At 53.5% G+C, this 17857-nt stretch overlaps 1 protein-coding gene across 1 annotated transcript in view; it reads left to right on the top strand.

The window, feature by feature from the left end:
* Positions 1-13406, top strand: part of brwd3 (bromodomain and WD repeat domain containing 3) — a 30569-nt gene extending 17163 nt beyond the window's left edge. The window contains 18 exon segments of the mRNA XM_079737925.1: positions 526-636; positions 979-1086; positions 1354-1478; positions 2205-2287; positions 2612-2723; positions 3643-3704; positions 4569-4724; positions 5330-5450; positions 6120-6245; positions 6688-6763; positions 7337-7390; positions 8021-8161; positions 8467-8619; positions 9392-9564; positions 9811-9932; positions 10281-10412; positions 10544-11381; positions 11383-13406. Coding sequence (XP_079594051.1) covers positions 526-636; positions 979-1086; positions 1354-1478; positions 2205-2287; positions 2612-2723; positions 3643-3704; positions 4569-4724; positions 5330-5450; positions 6120-6245; positions 6688-6763; positions 7337-7390; positions 8021-8161; positions 8467-8619; positions 9392-9564; positions 9811-9932; positions 10281-10412; positions 10544-11381; positions 11383-11569 — 2880 coding nt within the window. The 3' untranslated portion in view covers positions 11570-13406.
* The last annotated feature ends 4451 nt before the right edge of the window (positions 13407-17857 follow it).

Consider the following 17857-nt stretch of genomic DNA (forward strand, 5'->3'; position numbering starts at 1 on the left):
CCGAACTGGCGCTCTGGACATTGTTTTCAATCTCTCCCTCAAGCTCGAATCACTGTCTCCTGAGTCACAGAAAAACAGTTACAACTGCAAGCAAGTTACTTGGGATCACACTACCGAACATAGAACACGTTTACAAAGACAGACTGGTGAAAAAGGCCAATAACATTGTTTGTGCCTATACACACCCCGTGGCATCTCATTTTAAACTACTGCTATCTGGTCATCGTTTATGCCTACCCCTTATGACCAAGAACAGATCCAAATTCTCTTTTGTACCACAAGCCATAAAAGCCTTAAATCAGTCAAAATAAGCTATGTCCAGCTGGCCTGGTCATATTCAAGGGTATAGTGTATTGTAGTGTGTGATGTATGTTCCTTATGTTATGTCTGTCGGTGTCTGATGTATGGACCATCTGTTTGTGTCATATGTCTAATGTCCTGTCATGAAGTGCGACTGTGCCGCAAACCCAACTGCCCCACGGGGACAATAAAGTTTTCTACTACTGCTACTGTTTGTCTCCTCAGAAGCCCATGTCCTCCCTGACGGGCGTGGACCCGGACGAGTGGAGACCGCCCGCCTGGATCACCGAGACCGTCCCCCGGCGATCGCCCTTCGTACCACAGATGGGAGACGAGGTACTGGGCCCAAGCTCTGCTTTAACCTGGTTCTCACTCCACCAGTGCTGGTGTGAGGGCCCAGAGACTTGGACCAAGACCACGTGTAGAGGTCTAGGCTTCACATCTGGTCTCTGACCAAGACCACTTGGAGAGGTCTAGGCTTGATGACGACGATGATGATGGTGGTGGTTATGGGGATGATGATGGTGATGTTGATGAGCGGAATGATGATGATATGATGAGGATGGTGACGACGACGACGACGATATGATGATGGTGGTTACCATGATGGTGATGATAATGATGATGGTTATCATGATGACGATGATGATGCTGACAGTGGTGTCCTCTGCCCCCCAGCTGATGTACTTCCGACAGGGCCACCAGGCGTATGTGCGGGCGGTCCGCCGAGCCAAGGCCTACAGCATCAACCCCCAGAAGCAGCCCTGGAACAAGTTGAACCTCAGGGTACCTGCCCCTAAAGGCTCTGTTCTCCCTTTAATCAGTGTTAAACGGCAGGAGGTTATGATATTCTTTGAGTGGATAATATAGTTCTTGTATTATAAATGATATATATTCGTATATTTTAAATGATCATTATCTTGATTGATCATTACAGTATGGTACAATGATAGTATTTGTAATGAAGGTGGTGTTGTGGTGTGTCTCAGGACCAGGAGTCTGTGAAGGTGGTGTAAGTGATAGTGTGTATAATGAGGTGGTGTTGTGTCTCAGGACCAGGAGTCTGTGAAGGTGGTGGGCATCAAGTACGAGGCTGGCTCCCCCACCCTGTGCTGCCTGAAGCTAGCCTTCCTGGACCTCCGATCCGGCAAGATGACGGGCGACTCCTTCTCCCTCAAGTGAGCCCAGAGCCAGCCCTGCATGGGGCTTAGATTCATACTGGTGGAAGCCCCTTCAGGAGGGGTGCCCAATCCGGGGTCCCCGGCCCTCCTGGGGCCGGCTGATTTGCATATGTGGTCCCGTGAGATCGCTGAAGATTGTAGATATTTTGTGAGAAAAGAAAAACGTATAAAGTTTTGAAGTTCTCCTAAAGGTCCAGTGTACACCATCAGACTGCCTTGGGATTCTTACCCATGAGCAAACCACAACCAGTCCCTCGGTGGGGTGCCATGCACTCCAGTCACTGGGTCATGGTGTTATGGGCAGATGGGGGCTGGGTTGAAACCATATGTGGGTTTCAAACCACAGATGCTTATATATCAGAGCTTTGGGTCAGAAGAGAGAGATTCAAGATTATTTTTTTGTCACATGCATACTTATACGTGTACATCAAGCAGTGAAATGTATTCCTGACTTCGCTCCAAGACTGCGCTGACACTCAATTTGATACTATAAGTTAAAAAGACATATAATCATAAATAGGTTTAAAAAGACATCATAATCATAACATAGTCCAAAAAAGCCTAGACTAATTAAAGTGCTTGCTTAAACTGCAGGGCCTAAAGTGCAGGGTGCAATGAACAGTTTGAATTTAAAAGAGGGCCAAGGGACGCCATGACGGGCCTGAGGAGACCGGGCCGCGGTCGGGAGGACAGGTGTTCATGTGTCTGTGCCCCCCCCCCCAGGTACCACGACATGCCCGATGTCATCGACTTCCTGGTCCTGCTGCAGTTCTACAACGAGGCTAAAGACCACAACTGGCAGCCAGGTGAGTCCCATTCCTCTACCTCACTTCCTGTGAATCGACCCGTCCTCATAGCTCGGTGTGCATCAGAGCTCACCCTCTGTAGGTTAATTCCATGCTACTGGATGCAAGAGCTGTGATTGGCTGAGGTGTGACCTGTTCAACTGTAAGTGAAGCTTTGTTGTCCTGCACTGATTGACAGTGATTAAAGGGTCGTTGACGGGGGAGCCCTGACCCAGAATGAAACAGAACTTGTTGGCGAACGTTTGATTGGGTGTCACTGTGTGTCCTGGTTGCTAACGGCGACCTCCCCTCCTCCCCGTACCGACCCGCTCTCCTCCTCTACAGGCATGAGGTTCCGCAGCATCATCGACGACGCCTGGTGGTTCGGCTCGGTGGAAGACCAGGAGCCGCTGCAGCTGGAGTACCCAGACAGCCTGTTCCAGAGCTACGCCGTCAGGTCAGTACCCAGACAGCCTGTTCCAGAGCTACGCCGTCAGGTCAGTACCCAGACAGCCTGTAACAGACAGCCTGTCAGGTCAGTAACAGACAGCCTGTTCCAGAGCTACGCCGTCAGGTCAGTAACAGACAGCCTGTCAGGTCAGTAACAGACAGCCTGTTCCAGAGCTACGCCGTCAGGTCAGTAACAGACAGCCTGTCAGGTCAGTAACAGACAGCCTGTAACAGAGCTACGCCGTAAGGTCCGTAACAGACAGCCTGTCAGGGCACTAAAAGACAGCCTGTTCCAGAGCTACGCCGTCAGGTCAGTAACAGACAGCCTGTCAGGTCAGTAACAGACAGCCTGTAACAGAGCTACGCCGTCAGGTCAGTAACAGACAGCCTGTAACAGAGCTATGCCGTCAGGTCAGTAACAGACAGCCTGTAACAGACAGCCTGTCAGGTCAGTAACAGACAGCCTGTTAGGTCAGTAACAGACAGCCTGTTCCAGAGCTACGCCGTCAGGTCAGTAACAGACAGCCTGTAACAGACAGCCTGTCAGGTCAGTAACAGACAGCCCGTCAGGTCAGTAACAGACAGCCTGTAACAGAGCTACGCAGTCAGGTCAGTAACAGACAGCCCGTCAGGTCAGTAACAGACAGAGCTACGCCGGCAGGTCAGTAACAGACAGCCCGTCAGGTCAGTAACAGACAGAGCTACGCCGGCAGGTCAGTAACAGACAGCCCGTCAGGTCAGTAACAGACAGAGCTAAGCCGGCAGGTCAGTAGCAGACAGCCTGTTCTAGAGCTACCCTGTCAGGTCAGTAACAGACAGACAGCCTGTCAGGTCAGTAACAGACTGACGGAGCAGAGCTGATGGAGTACAGACGGAATGGGTGGAGGTAACGGTAGTAGTAGTAACTCAACCCTCTCTACTCTCAGGTGGGACAACGAAGAGCAGGAGAAGATGAGTCCCTGGGACATGGAGCCCATTCCTGAAGAAGGTGGGTTCTACCTCAGACGTTCTCACCTCTCCACCTGACCTTCTCACCTCTCCACCTGACGTTCAAAACCTTCCTGACGTTCTAAACCTCCTAACGTTCTAAACCTCCTGACGTTCTAAACCTTTCTGACGTTCTAAACCTCCTGAAGTTCTAAACCTTCCTGACGTTCCAAACCTCCTGACATTCTAAACCACCTGACGTTCTAAAACTTCTGACGTTCTAAACCACCTGACGGTCTAAACCTTCTGACATTCTAAACCTTCCTGATGTTCTAAACCACCTGATGTTCTTGACCTTCCTGACGTTCTTGACCTTCCTGACGTTCTTGACCTTCCTGACGTTCTAAACCTCCTGACATTCTAAACCACCTGACGTTCTAAACCAACTGACGTTCTAAACCACCTGACGTTCTAAACCACCTGACGTTCTAAACCACCTGACGTTCTAAACCTTCCTGACGTTCTAAACCTCCTGACGTTCTAAACCACCTGACGTTCTAAACCTTCCTGACGTTCTTAACCACCTGACGTTCTAAACCTCCTGACGTTCTAAACCTTCCTGACGTTCTAACCCTCCTGACGTTCTTAACCTTCCTGACGTTCTAAAGGTTCCTGACGTTCTTAACCTTCCTGACGTTCTTAACCTTCCTGACGTTCTAAACCTTCCTGACGTTCTTAACCTTCCTGACGTTCTTAACCTTCCTGACGTTCTAAACCTCCTGACGTTCTTAACCTTCCTGACGTTCTAAACCTTCCTGACGTTCTAAACCACCTGACGTTCTAAACCTTCCTGACGTTCTAAACGTTCCTGACGTTCTGACGTTCTATCCTCTCCACCTGACGTTCTCCTTGTGTGCTCTCCCAGCGGCCCTGCCGGAGGAGGAGGGTGGAGGCGTGGAGGTGCTGGAGGAGGAGCTGGTGGCCCTGCTCTACGAGCCCCAGGAGGGCGAGTGGGGGGCCCACACCCGGGACGAGGACTGTGAGCGGGTCCTCCAAGGGATCACAGACCTCCTCACGCTAGGTACGCTAACGGCTAGGCTAGGCTAACGGCACCGCGGGTGGATGCACACGTTAGCATTGGTTTAGCGTAACATGCGTAACATGTTTTCTTATTAGTTGATATCGCTTGCTTGTTGACTTGTCTGTGTGCATGTTTGTTGACTTGTTGACGTGTTTGTGGATGTTTTGGTTGATTTGTTGACGTGTTTGTGAACTTCTTTGTTGATGTGTTTGTGGACGTGTTTGTAAACGTGTTGATGTGTTTGTTGACGTGGTGACGTGTTTGTTGACGTGGTGACGTGTTTGTCGACGTGGTGACGTGTTTGTCGACGTGGTGACGTGTTTGTCGACGTGTCGACGTGTTTGTCGACGTGGTGACGTGTTTGTTGACGTGGTGACGTGTTTGTTGACGTGGTGACGTGTTTGTCGACGTGTCGACGTGTATGTTGATGTGTTTGTCGACGTGGTGACGTGTTTGTCGACGTGGTGACGTGTTTGTCGACGTGGTGACGTGTTTGTCGACGTGGTGACGTGTTTGTCGACGTGGCGACGTGTTTGTCGACGTGGAGACGTGTTTGTCGACGTGGTGACGTGTTTGTTGACGTGGTGACGTGTGGTCCCCTCCAGACGTGGCGAAGGCCTTTGCGTTGCCGGTGGACCTGCGGGACTACCCGCTGTACTGCACCGTGGTGGCCTACCCCACCGACCTCAGCACCATCCGCCAGCGGCTGGACAACCGCTTCTACAGGTAGGCCGCCTCGGGCTCCGCCCACAGAGGAAGCCCCACCCATAGACCCCGCCCACAAAATAAGCCCCTCATATGCAGCACACCCGTTCATGCAAGGCTTTTAGGAAACCTTTTTAACCTTTTATATTGGTATTCCTTCAAAGCAATCTCTCTGTGACTCATATTCTGTGGTCCCTCCTTCTCCTCCCCCTCTCACTCCTCCCCCTCTCACTCCTCCTTCTCATCCTACCCCGGCCTGCTCTTCTTCCTCATCCTTCCCCTCCACCTCCTCTTTGACCTGCTCCTCCTCCTCCTCCTGCTCCTCCTCCTCCTCCTGCTCCCCCTCCTCCTCCTCCTCCTCCTCCTCCGCCCCCTCCTCCTCCTCCCCCTCCTCCCCCTCCTCCTGCTCCTCCTCCTCCCCCTCCCCCCCTCCTCCTCCTCCCCCTCCCCCTCCTCCTCCTCCTCCTCCTCCTGCTCCCCCTCCCCCTCCTCCTGCTCCTCCTCCTCCCCCTCCCCCTCCTCCTCCTCCTGCTCCCCCTCCTCCTCCCCCTCCTCCTGCTCCTCCCCCTCCTCCCCCTCCCCCTCCTCCTCCTCCCCCTCCTCCCCCTCCTCCTCCCCCTCCTCCCCCTCCTCCTCCCCCTCCTCCCCCTCCTCCTCCTCCTCCTCCTCCCCCTCCTCCTGCTCCTCCAGGCGTATCTCTGCTCTGATGTGGGAGGTGCGCTACATCGAGCACAACGCCCGCACCTTCAACGAGCCGCAGAGCCCCATCGTGGCCGCCGCCAAGGTGGTGACCGACATCCTGCTGCACTACATCGGGTACGCTCCCCGCCGCGCCTCCTCCTGGAGCTCCTCCCCCAGCTCCTCCTGGATTAAAGGACTAATGTCTAATTAGTTTACTAATGGACATTTTGCAGTCAGTCCAAGTCCAAGTAATGAAGTAACATTTATTTGAAGTACATTTTACTAATGAACACTTTGCATAATAAAATAACATTATATTAAAGGACGTTTTTATTAAAGGACAGTTACTAAAGAGCAGTTTATTAGAAAAGGTAATGCATAAATCAAGAACCACGGTAAACGACCTGCTCTTAAAGGGATATTGTTCACAGTACAGATAATGGATCGACCCTTCCTTTAATGGGCCCCTTGAGAATCATGTTGGATGTTAGGTCCTGCTTTGAAACATGAGATACAGCGTCAACACACGTTCAATGTATGCCCCTGATTGGCTGTGTTTGTTCTGCTCCTCCGTCAGGGATCAGAGCTGCTCGGACATCTTGGATCTGTTCCACAGGCTGAGGTCAGAGGTCAGCAGTGGAGGAGAGCTGGAGGTGAGTGATCCACTCTTCACTCTCTTCTCCTGTCGGGAGTGTTGTGCCTTGCTCTCTCACTCTCACTCTCAATCACTTTCTCACTCTCTTTCTCTCAATCTCTCGCTCTGTGTAACTGTGTCCGTCTGTCTGGGTGGTGTAACTATGTGTCCGTCTGTCTGGGTGGTGTAACTGGTTCCGTCTGTCTGGGTGGTTTAACTATGTGTCCGTCTGTCTGGGTGGTGTAACTCTGGGTCTGTCTGGGTGGTGTTACTGTGTGTCTGTCTGTCTGGGTGGTATAACTCAGGGTCTGTCTGGGTGGTGTCACTGCATGTCCGTCTGTCTGGGTGGTGTAACTGGTTCCGTCTGTCTGGGTGGTGTATCTCTGGGTCTGTCTGGGTGGTGTTACTGCGTGTCTGTCTGTCTGTCTGGGTGGTGTAACTCTGGGTCTGTCTGGGTGGTGTAACTCTGGGTCTGTCTGGGTGGTGTCACTGCATGTCCGTCTGTCTGGGTGGTGTAACTGGTTCCGTCTGTCTGGGTGGTGTAACTCTGGGTCTGTCTGGGTGGGGTAACTGTGTGTCCGTCTGTCTGCAGGTAGCTGACGTGGACGTGGACTCAGACACCCCGGGGACGTCCTCTGGGAACCGGGTAAGAGACTCATGATGAAGGGTGGACTGGTGTTTAGTACAGCCTCCATCTTCACTACAGCTGCTAGTAACCAACCAGTGTGTTGGTGTCTCCTAGTTACTAACCTAGTTACTAACAGGTGTGATGGTGTCTTTTAGTTACTTACCAGTGTGCTGATGTCTCCTAGTTACTAACCCATGCGTTGGTGTCTCCCAGTGACTAACCCGTGTGCCGGTGTCTCCTAGTGACTAACCCGTGTGCCGGTGTCTCCTAGTGACTAACCTTTGTGCTGTGTCTCCTAGTGACTAACCCGTGTGCTGGTGTCTCCCAGTGACTAACCCGTGTGCCGGTGTCTCCTAGTGACTAACCCGTGTGCCGGTGTCTCCTAGTGACTGACCCGTGTGCCGGTGTCTCCTAGTGACTAACCCGTGTGCCGGTGTCTCCTAGTGGCTAACCCGTGTGCCGGTGTCTCCTAGTGACTGACCCGTGTGCCGGTGTCTCCTAGTGACTAACCCGTGTGCTGGTGTCTCCTAGTGACTAACCCGTGCGCTGGTGTCTCCTAGTGACTAACCCGTGCGCTGGTGTCTCCTAGCGACTAACCCGTGTGCTGGTGTCTCCTAGTGACTAACCCGTGTGCTGGTGTCTCCCCAGGCCTCCTCCAGCTCTAAGAAGCGTGGCGTGGAACTGGACGTGAATGCGTGGAAGGGCCAGGTCAGAGACCTGCTGAGACACATGATCACCAGCAGAGACTCTGAGCCCTTCAGACAGCCCGTCGACCTGTTCGTCTACCCGGTGAGACTCACTCACTCACTCACTCACTCACTCACTCACTTAGTCACTCACTCACTCGCTCACTCACTCACTCTGTTCACGGGTTTGTAAACCCTGTAAATCAGTCCAAAACATAGCATATCTATAGCTATAGATCTATATACAGCATCTATAGATATCTATAGATAGATAGATGAGACTGGATGTGATGAGAACGTGTGTGTGTGTGTGTGTGTGTGTGTGTGTGTGTGTGTGTGTGTGTGTGTGTGTGTGTGTGTGTGTGTGTGTGTGTGTGTGTGTGTGTGTGTGTGTGTGTGTGTGTGCAGGACTACCGGGACATCATCGACACCCCCATGGACCTGAGCACGGTGTCGGAGACGCTGGTGGGCGGGAACTACGAGAACCCCATGGAGTTCAGCAAGGACGTGCGCCTCATCTTCACCAACTCCAAGGCCTACACCCCCAACAAGAAGTCCCAGGTAGGAGCCCCCCCCCTCGGACCGTCTGGCTGTCTGTCCTCCATGGACTGATTCAGAGAATTTAAATGATTCTATCCTCTTTCCTTTTAACTTTTAACTCACAGCTATTTAGATGTGTTTTGATGTGTTAGTTACTCTACACCAGGACTCAGATTTAGAGTGAACTGTGACTCCTGTCTCTAGAGCTACAGAGAGACTATTACAGTGAACTGTGACTCCTGTCTCTAGAGCTACAGAGAGACTCTATCAGAGTGAACTGTGACTCCTGTCTGTAGAGCTACAGAGACTATATCATAGTGAACTGTGATTCCTGTCTCTAGAGCTAGACTCTATCGGAGTGAACAGTGACTCCTCACTATAGAGCTACAGAGAGACTCTATCAGAGTGAACTGTGACTCCTGTCTCTAGAGCTACAGAGAGACTCTATCAGAGTGAACTGTGACTCCTGTCTGTAGAGCTACAGAGACTATATCACAGTGACTATATCACACTGTCTCTAGAGCTAGACTCTATCGGAGTGAACAGTGACTCCTCACTATAGAGCTACAGAGAGACTCTATCAGAGTGAACTGTGACTCCTGTCTCTAGAGCTACAGAGAGACTATTACAGTGAACTGTGACTCCAGTCTCTAGAGCTACAGAGAGACTATTACAGTGAACTGTGACTCCTGTCTCTAGAGCTACAGAGAGACTATTACAGTGAACTGTGACTCCTGTCTCTAGAGCTACAGAGAGACTCTATCAGAGTGAACTGTGCCTTCGGTCCCTCCAGATCTACACCATGACTCTGAGCCTGTCGGCCTACTTTGAGAGCCGCATCATCTCCATCATCTCGGACCACAAGTCGGCCGTCCAGAACCAGCGGCGCAGCAGCCAGAGGCAGAGCTACAGGAAGAGGCTCCACAGCCCAGGAGGAAGCTCCTCTCCTGGGAGCCCGCCCCCCAGGTACCCCCCGCCCCGCCCGCGACTGGAGACCGCCCATATGTGATGTGGGGGGGGGGGCCTCTGATAAGCCACATGTAACGCTCACCGTATAACCTTCGCCCTGTGTGTCTGTCTCTCTCTCTGTCTTTCTCTATCTCTGTCTCTCTGTCTCTCTTTTGGTCTGTCTCTCTGTCTGTCTGTCTTTCTGTCTGTCTGTCTGTCTGTCTGTCTCTCTTTCTGTGTGTCTGTCCGCCTGTCTGTCTCCAGCCCCAAAGGGAAGCACAAGTCAGGGAAGACCAAGAAGTCGAAGTCGAAGCCCAACAAGTCGAGGGCCCGGAGCGAGAGTTCCTCCAAGAAGAGCCGGTCCTCGTCTCGACGGCCGCCCCGGGGTAAGAGCAGGATGGTAGTGGTGATGAAGATGATGAGGAGGATGAGGACGATGATGAGTGATACGGAGACGGTTTGTGGCCCCCTGTGTCTCCGGGGCCGTGTCCACAAACCTTCACCCCTTCCCTTTTTTCACTCATAGTAGAGTGATTTGGTGTACAGATCTGGTGCCGTATATAGTCTAGAGCTCCACAAATTCCACACTATTACCCATGATGCATCACTCACTCACCCCCTCACTCACTCACTCACCCCCTCACTCACTCTCTCTCCCCCTCACTCACTCTCTCTCCCCCTCACTCACTCTCTCTCTCTCTCTCTCTCACTCACTCTCTCTCCCTCACTCACAGCTCCCCCCAGCGATGTGGAGGTGGATGAAGACAGCCAGCCCTCCTCTTCCTCTTCCTCCACCTCGGCCAGCCAAGCTCCGCCCCCCACCACCTCCTCACGCAGCCGGGCCAGGACCCCCGCCAAGAGAGCAGGTACCTGGGAATTAAAATTCCACCTAAATGTATTACTTTCTGTTTTTGTTCCTGTCAGCATTTAATAGAGCGACGCAGTCCTCGTTCATCGTCTGTTGTTGTTGTTGTACCAACCATCTTGTGTGTCTCAGTTCCCCAGCGGCCCGTCGCCCTTAGCAACGGCTCCAGACAGAGCCTGAGACGCCCGGCGTTGGCGGCGGCGGCGGCGGCCAGCGAGGAGGCGACCGCCGGCTCCTCGCGCTCCTCCTCCGGCTCCTCCTCCTCCTCTTCCTCCTCGTCGTCCTCCTCCTCTTCCTCCTCCTCGTCTTCGTCGGACAGCGGCTCCGACTCCGAGACGGAGAAGTTCGTGGAGGGCTGTGACCACGACTACAGCAAGGCTCCTCCCCTCCCCAAGTCCGCCCCGCCCCCTCCCACGCCGTCGCGACCTCACGCCAAGGGCGGCAACACCGTCCGGGCGGCCGCCGTCGCCAGGGGCAACAAGGCGGTTGCCACGGTGACCGCCGCCGCCAAACGGAGACGAGAGGCGGTGCCCGGCACGCCCACACAGAGACCCAAGAGGGCGAGGGTAAAGTCTGCTGGAGAGGAGGAGGAGGAGGAGGAGGAGGAGCAGCAGGAGGAGGAGGTGGAGGAAGAGGAGAACGACGAAGAGGGGGATGACGATGATGAAGAGGGAGATGAGGAGGAAGAAGATGAGGAAGCAGAGGAGGAGGTGGTGCTGCAGCCCCAGCAGGAGGAAGAAGAGGTGGAGGAGGAGGAGGAGGAAGAAGAGGAAGAAGAGGAGGAAGAGGAAGAGGCGGAGGAGGTGAAAGCCGCTGATGTAGGAAACGAAGAGGACCCTGACGACGACGAGGAGGAGGAGCCTGACGAAGAGGAGGAGCCGGACGAGGAGGAGGAGGAGGAGGAGGAGGCGTCTGAGTCGGAGCAGGGGGCCGCAGGAGGAGCGGCGGGGGGCCGCGAGGAGGCCCCGGCGCTCCAAGTCGGCCCGCGTCAACACTCGTAACCAGGGCCGCCGGACGGTCCAGTACGTGGACGAGTCGGACGACGAGGGTCAGAGGTCGAAGGACGACCCCCTGAACCTCGGGAAGTCGCGGTCGGGCCGCGTACGCAAGATGACTGAGAAGGCCCGGGTCAGCCACCTCATGGGCTGGAACCACTGACCCCTGACCTCTGGACCCCCCCGACCCCCTGACCTCAACCTCTGAACCCTGACCTCCGAACCCTGACCCCCAGACTCTGGGTTCCACTGCAGGGATAACCGTTTGTTGTGTTTTTATCTATATATATATATATATATATATATATACGGGCTGAGTCACGACTCAGCGAACGGCCGGTGCTCCAGATGAGGTCTGTTGCCAAGGAGCCGTCGTCGAGGGCGATGGGAGGGCGGGGGGACAACAAAAAACAGAGCCACCTGCCCTCCTCTCTCTCCTCCTCATCGTTTCCTCCTCATCCTCCCCCCCCTCCTTTTCCTGCTCTGTGCTACCTCCTCCTTTGCCCTACTTTTCCTCCCTCCTCCTCCTCTCTCCGTTCCCCGGACACCAAAGAAAGGCCGGAGGTGCCAAAACAAAACGGTGCTCATTCAATTTTTTGATTTTTTTTTTCTTTTTTTTGCAGTGTGTTTTGTTGTTGTTGTTCTCCTCTGGTGTGCTGCTGAGCCATAAACCTCATCACCTCGCGGGTGTCATAGCGGGGTTTCTAGGGTGCCCTCATAGCGTAGGGCATGATGTCATCTCCTCTGCCATTGGCTCCAATCCCCGGTGGGCCTTGCGGTCAACTTTACATCGTCACGACCACGGTCTCTCTAGCCTCCAGGTAAACATTACATCATCAAAACAGCGGTCTCTCCCGCAGCTAGCTCTGCCTCTGGCCGCGTCTAGGTGCTGGTGGTGGTCTTCATGGGACCGAGGGGGTCTGGCCGTCTCTTCCTCCTGAGCCAGTGAACGTTGGAACCGGTCCGTTCCACTGTGTGGAGCCCCATGTTGTCCGGGTGTCACCCCCTCTCTGTCCCCTTCCTCCTGTAGTTACCTTCGTTTGGCTGGTACGTGGGAGACCTCGTGCGCTCATTCTGAGCGGATCTGGTCTGTATCCTGCTCTCTCAACATCCCCCGGTTGAATGTTTCTTCCGAGACCCCGTCTCTCTCTCTCCGCCCTCCCTGGTGCCCCACCGTGGACCCCTCTCCACCTCTCCTCCTCTCTTCACCTCCTCTCTCCTTCTCTCCTCCTCTCCTCCTCCTCTGTCAGCGCTGTCGTGTCCTCCACGCTCAACACCTCTTCATTAACGAGAATACTAAATATTTTGTTTTTGCACACTAAATCATTCTGGCAGCTGGCTAATAAAGTTGTCGGGAGGATATCAGTTTTATAAGCCGAAGGCTGAAGTCCTTCTCCTTCATTCATACGTTCTCCATCGTCTCCAACTCTCCAGCACGCTGAGAACCAGCGCTCCACCTCCGGAACATCTGCAGCAGGTTCCTACAGAGCCTGGTGCGGACAGCGCCGTCACAAGGTCGCGATCCCCGTGATGTCACCCGGTTCAGCAACCAATCAGGTTCCTCGTTGCCCTCGGAGGTCAACCCTAGATCTCTGACCTCTGACCTCTGAGTTGCCCATCGAGCGTGACTCTGACCCTGCGACGGTGTGAGCGGTAGAAGAGAGAGGGAGAAAGGGGGGGGGGGGGTGACCTCCAACTATGAAATGTAAACTCAGTAGCGTCAGTGGGCCAGTGGTGCTCCCACACGTCGTCAGTAGAGCTTGGTTAGAGTCAGGGATGTACAGGCAACCTTTCGTTGCTCTTTGTGTGTGGTGTGAGAACAACGCCCGACTATTGCTTTGGAATTGTATTTTCATACGATGATCTAGGGGGTTTGTAGGGGTACCCTTTCAGTGACTCAATCGATTTAGGTGAATAATATTTTTCTTCTTTTTTTTACACTTTATGATTGTATATTAGTTGTTTTTTTCTGTTGTTTTTTTTTAAATAAAGAAGTTGATCTCTTGTAGGCCGGCCTCTGCGTCTCTTTTTGTGAAACACCGGTGATACCTCAACCTCTTCCTCATCTTCATCCCTGTCTCTATAGTCCTGTGACTCACACGCCAGTGCCGCTCCGGGGAGCTTTATGCCGTCGTTTACAACGAGTCCGGACCCCCACGCAGGCCGGGGGGGTCTCCGCACTCCGTACCTGATTCACTCGTTCACCCTCACTCTCTTGAGAGCACTCCTCTCTCTTCCATTTTGTGTAATGGTCGGTGACTCATCCTGCTCCCCGTGTCAGAACACACTCCGACAAATGGCCGCACAGACGTGGAGAGAAACCCAGCTGCGTGTTTTATGATACAACGCCTTTGTTTTCTAGACGTACCTCTAAACAACAAACATCTCTGCGGTGCGGACGACTGAAATGGTGCTTGGCCGGTGAAAACGTTAGCCAAATGATTTTCCTCCACTTTTTTGTCTTTATGACTACTGGGTCAATACAGCTAATGGTTTATTTCCACTGTTGCCAAATAATCTTTAATTATGTGTGAGGTAAATATGGAAATTCATAGGCCTGCACTTCCACATCGGTGGATTTCTTCTAAAAGATGACACACACACAATGTGGTCCCTTATGAGCTGTCACCCGTTAACATGTTCAGTCAAAGCCTCCCATTGAAGAGGAGTATTACTATGACCGATCATAGGTGAAGGTTCCAGCGGGAGTTTATTTAGCCCTCAGGTTGTGATAGCCTCATGACGTAGACACCCTGCCTCTGTCTGGACTTTATGGATTCAGTATTTCTGCTCGGATCCCACTGAGCGATGGATTTCCCACAGCAGAGCGTTGTGTTCGTTCCCCAGGTTTGGATCCATCCCAACAGAGTTCCTCAGCCTGGACTCTGACCTGGGCCGACCCGCTGATGGGGGTCCGGAACCAGGGCCCTTCACCCTGCAGGACCCCCCGGGGCTGAGCTGGTCTTAGTAGTGAGGGTCTGAGGTCTTCATCTGATATGAATGGCTCGTACATGACCGTACAGGAGTTTGACATTTATGGTGAAATTTAAACCCGGTTATCGGTTTCTACTTAGAATCTCTTAAACTCATCGCTACTTAGCACTTAAACTTCTCTCTACTCAGCACATAAGCTAAACTTTACATAGCACACACACTCAAATAACTTGGTTCCTAATTTAGTATTTAACAATCTAACTTTGAACCTAACTTGGAATTCAATTTTTTACTGAGCAGGCTGCCTCCCGACTTAACTTTGCACTTAAAGTAGAGCTTGACACCTTAACTTAGTGTGAGTATGATTGAGTTAGCTGGTGAGTACTGACTGACGGTGTTTATTATCCCTTTGACAACCAAACCACACCCAAACCATCCACTGGAAATCCGCACACTAAAGTTGATGAGATGGACCAATGTCTGAGTGACAAATATGAAGTACAGTTTAGATTTGAGGACCGGAAGTTCTGAGCAGAATACAGAATGCAGGACTCGGCGGGAGACGCTTGAGGCGGAAGACGAATATACCTGTAAACACCCAACGATACGTAGTCACCACTCACAACCATCGACATTAACACTGTGCTCGAACACACAAGCACAGTGAAGAACGAGAACGAACAGGAACAAAGTAAAGAAGGACCATACCTTGATATGTGTTCACATCCATTTTCCATTGACAATTTCCATAACTACTGTCAACACTTAATACACAGACGATATCTATAAAAAATGTCTAAGGTGAAAGTTGGCAAAATCGAATCTACCAAGACAACAAAGAGACTAAACCAACTTCTTTTCTGGCACGAGACAAATCTTGCAATTTTTTAACAAAGTAGGGATTATCTATTTTTCCTATACAGTAAACATACATGCTGACATATGTATATCTGATACCACTCCACTAAGATAAGTCAAGATTCTTCTTAGAGTATGCATCCATATACTCAAGTAGGCATGTATGGGCTTTAAAACCTATTTAAACATTGATTAGCTAAATTCATCTTCAATTGATACGGGACCATCTTATCAAGTATCTTACGAGAGAGTCTCCTTCAGAGGTTTTGAGGACCATTGCTCCACGCCCCACACACTAGAACCCTTCAATCAGTGGTTCTTTCAAAGCCCAGCCAAAATAGCAACCGTCTTTTCTTTGCAGTGAAACCGTCCCTCCCCTCAGACAGACAAAGAGCTGCTGGAGTAAACCTCCTGTCCCCAGCGCTCCCCAGTTCTCAGCCCGTGCAGACAGACAGGAGCCGGGTTAAAGCGTTCCACATAACTGCGCCCATGCTAGCCAGTTCCTCCTCCACCCATGAGGGCTTCAAGCACAATGCAACCGTGTGCAGCGAACATGCGAAGGGCCGTGCCGGCGCTACACCAGGCCCGAGGGCAGCTGCACGTGGAGGGGGTACGGGTGGTGGTACACCAGCTGGGGCTGGGGCTGGGGGAAGTAGTAGCTGCTGAAGATGGGCTCGGCCATGTAGGCGGCCGGCTGGTAGAAGCAGGTGACGTTGGCGGTGTTGGGGATGGCGTTCTGCTCGCCCAGCACCCGCAGCGCCAGCACGGTGATCATGTTGAGCGTCTGGCGCCGCTCGTGGCCCATCAGGCACACGGTGCTCTCGTCGATCACCCGCCGCAGCGTCATTAGGAAGTCGTAGCGGCTGGCCTCGCCGCCGCCCACAAAGTGCCGCTGCAGGTAGGCCTCGATCTTGCGCTGCTGCACGGCCACGTCGGGGAAGTCGATGAAGAAGCGGGAGCACATGTAGCGCTCCAGGGAGCGGATCTCCGCCTCGCTGGACGCGCGGAAGTTCCTCACCAGCAGGTCGCTGTACTTCAGCAGGCCCCCGCCCCGGATCTCCTCGGGGCTGTGGGTGGCGATGAGCCGGCCCCGCAGGTGGTTCATGGCCTGCTGGAAGTCGCCGTACATGCACTCCGCCGCCACGGTGACCAGGGGTTCACCTCCGACCCCCGCCCAGGAGGACCCCGCACCAGCGGCGGGCGCCACGTCCGTCGGTACGTTCTGATTGGTCGGCCCGGTCGGCGGGGCTGCAGACTGGACGCTTCGGGGGGCGGCGGAGTCCAGAGGTTCTGTCGAGGGGAGCGGGTCGGCGCTCCTGTGTTCCGCACTCTGTGGTACGACGGTCACTTCTGGTGAGGAACCCGCCTGACCGACCGCGACACGTTCCACCAGGGGTCCCGAGCCTTGGGGGTCTGGAAGGGAAGGGGACCTGGAACGGTGGTCCTCGACGCCGTCCGGCCGGGGCTGCAGGGTCTTCGGTATTTCGATGGGAGGGAACAGCTGTGTGGTCATCTCCGTCAACAGAGACCACTTCTCCTCGGGGGGGGGAGGAGGGGGGGACTTGATGAGTGTCTTGCGGGACATCTTCCTCTGGAGGATCGGAGAAGGACAGAACTTTGGCACGGCGCCCTGGGAGCTGCTGCAGGTTTTCTTGGCCGGAGGAGGGAAGGAACCTTCTAGACTTGGATCTTGTAGGATAGACTCGTTGTTAATCCTGAGGATGGACAGACCTGCTTTGGATACAGCACCTTCCTTACGTTGGACCTGGATCACATCCGGATCTAAGCTCAGAGATATTTCTGGGTGCAGGACAGTCGCTTCTATCAAAGACTCCGACTTAAACAACTCTTCGGTCTTCGGTGGTTTCCGAGAGACCTGCTTCGGCAAAGGGTCAATGACGTCTACGGACGATGGAACTAAAGAAGGCTTTCTTTGATTGGGTTCCTCCTCCACCTCCCCACCCCCCAGATCTAACTGAACATCCTCTTCCAATGGGTCATCTCTAATCGTTTCCACCATTGCTTCATTCTGAGTCCCTTGGGATCCAGCACTCTCCGGTTCTGCCATCTGCTGGACGTCAGGCGGTCCACTTACAGGCTCTGCCAACGGCTCCAGAAGATCCTTCTCAGACACAACGGCACCCGGGTTCTCCCACTGGTCTCCTCCTCCCCTCTCTATTGTTAAGTCCCTTCCCTCGGCTTCAGGTTGACCCGGAGCGTTCAGAGGTTCCGCCGCCTCTGTCTGCGGCAAGACTCGCTGATCCAGATCCGCCGACCTCTCCTCCTTCGGCTCCGTCCGGCCTTCCTGTTTTCTGTCGCTCTCCCAGTACGACTCCAGCATGCGGTCCAGAATGATCTGGAAGGAGTCGACGCTGAACTCGAACTGCCGCCGCAGGGAGCTGACGAAGCGGAGGCCCACCGTCTGGGAGCGGTTGTTGGACAGCGCAATGAGGCTCCAGCGGTCGTGCTCGTTGAAGACCTTCACCATCTTCTGCACGTACGCCTCCTTCATGGTAAGCCAGGTGATCTTTCTGCGGTTGACGCCGCACGGCAGGAGGTCCCTCAGGACGCCCAGCACCACCTCCTTGATCACCTGGAAGTCCTCCTGGCGGGGCACGTCCACGCCGAACACGATGTCCAGGTCGCGGCGGCCGAGGCC

The sequence above is a fragment of the Pollachius pollachius genome (assembly GCF_949987615.1).
Source record: "Pollachius pollachius genome assembly, chromosome: 6".
NCBI classification, from domain to species: Eukaryota; Metazoa; Chordata; class Actinopteri; order Gadiformes; family Gadidae; genus Pollachius; species Pollachius pollachius.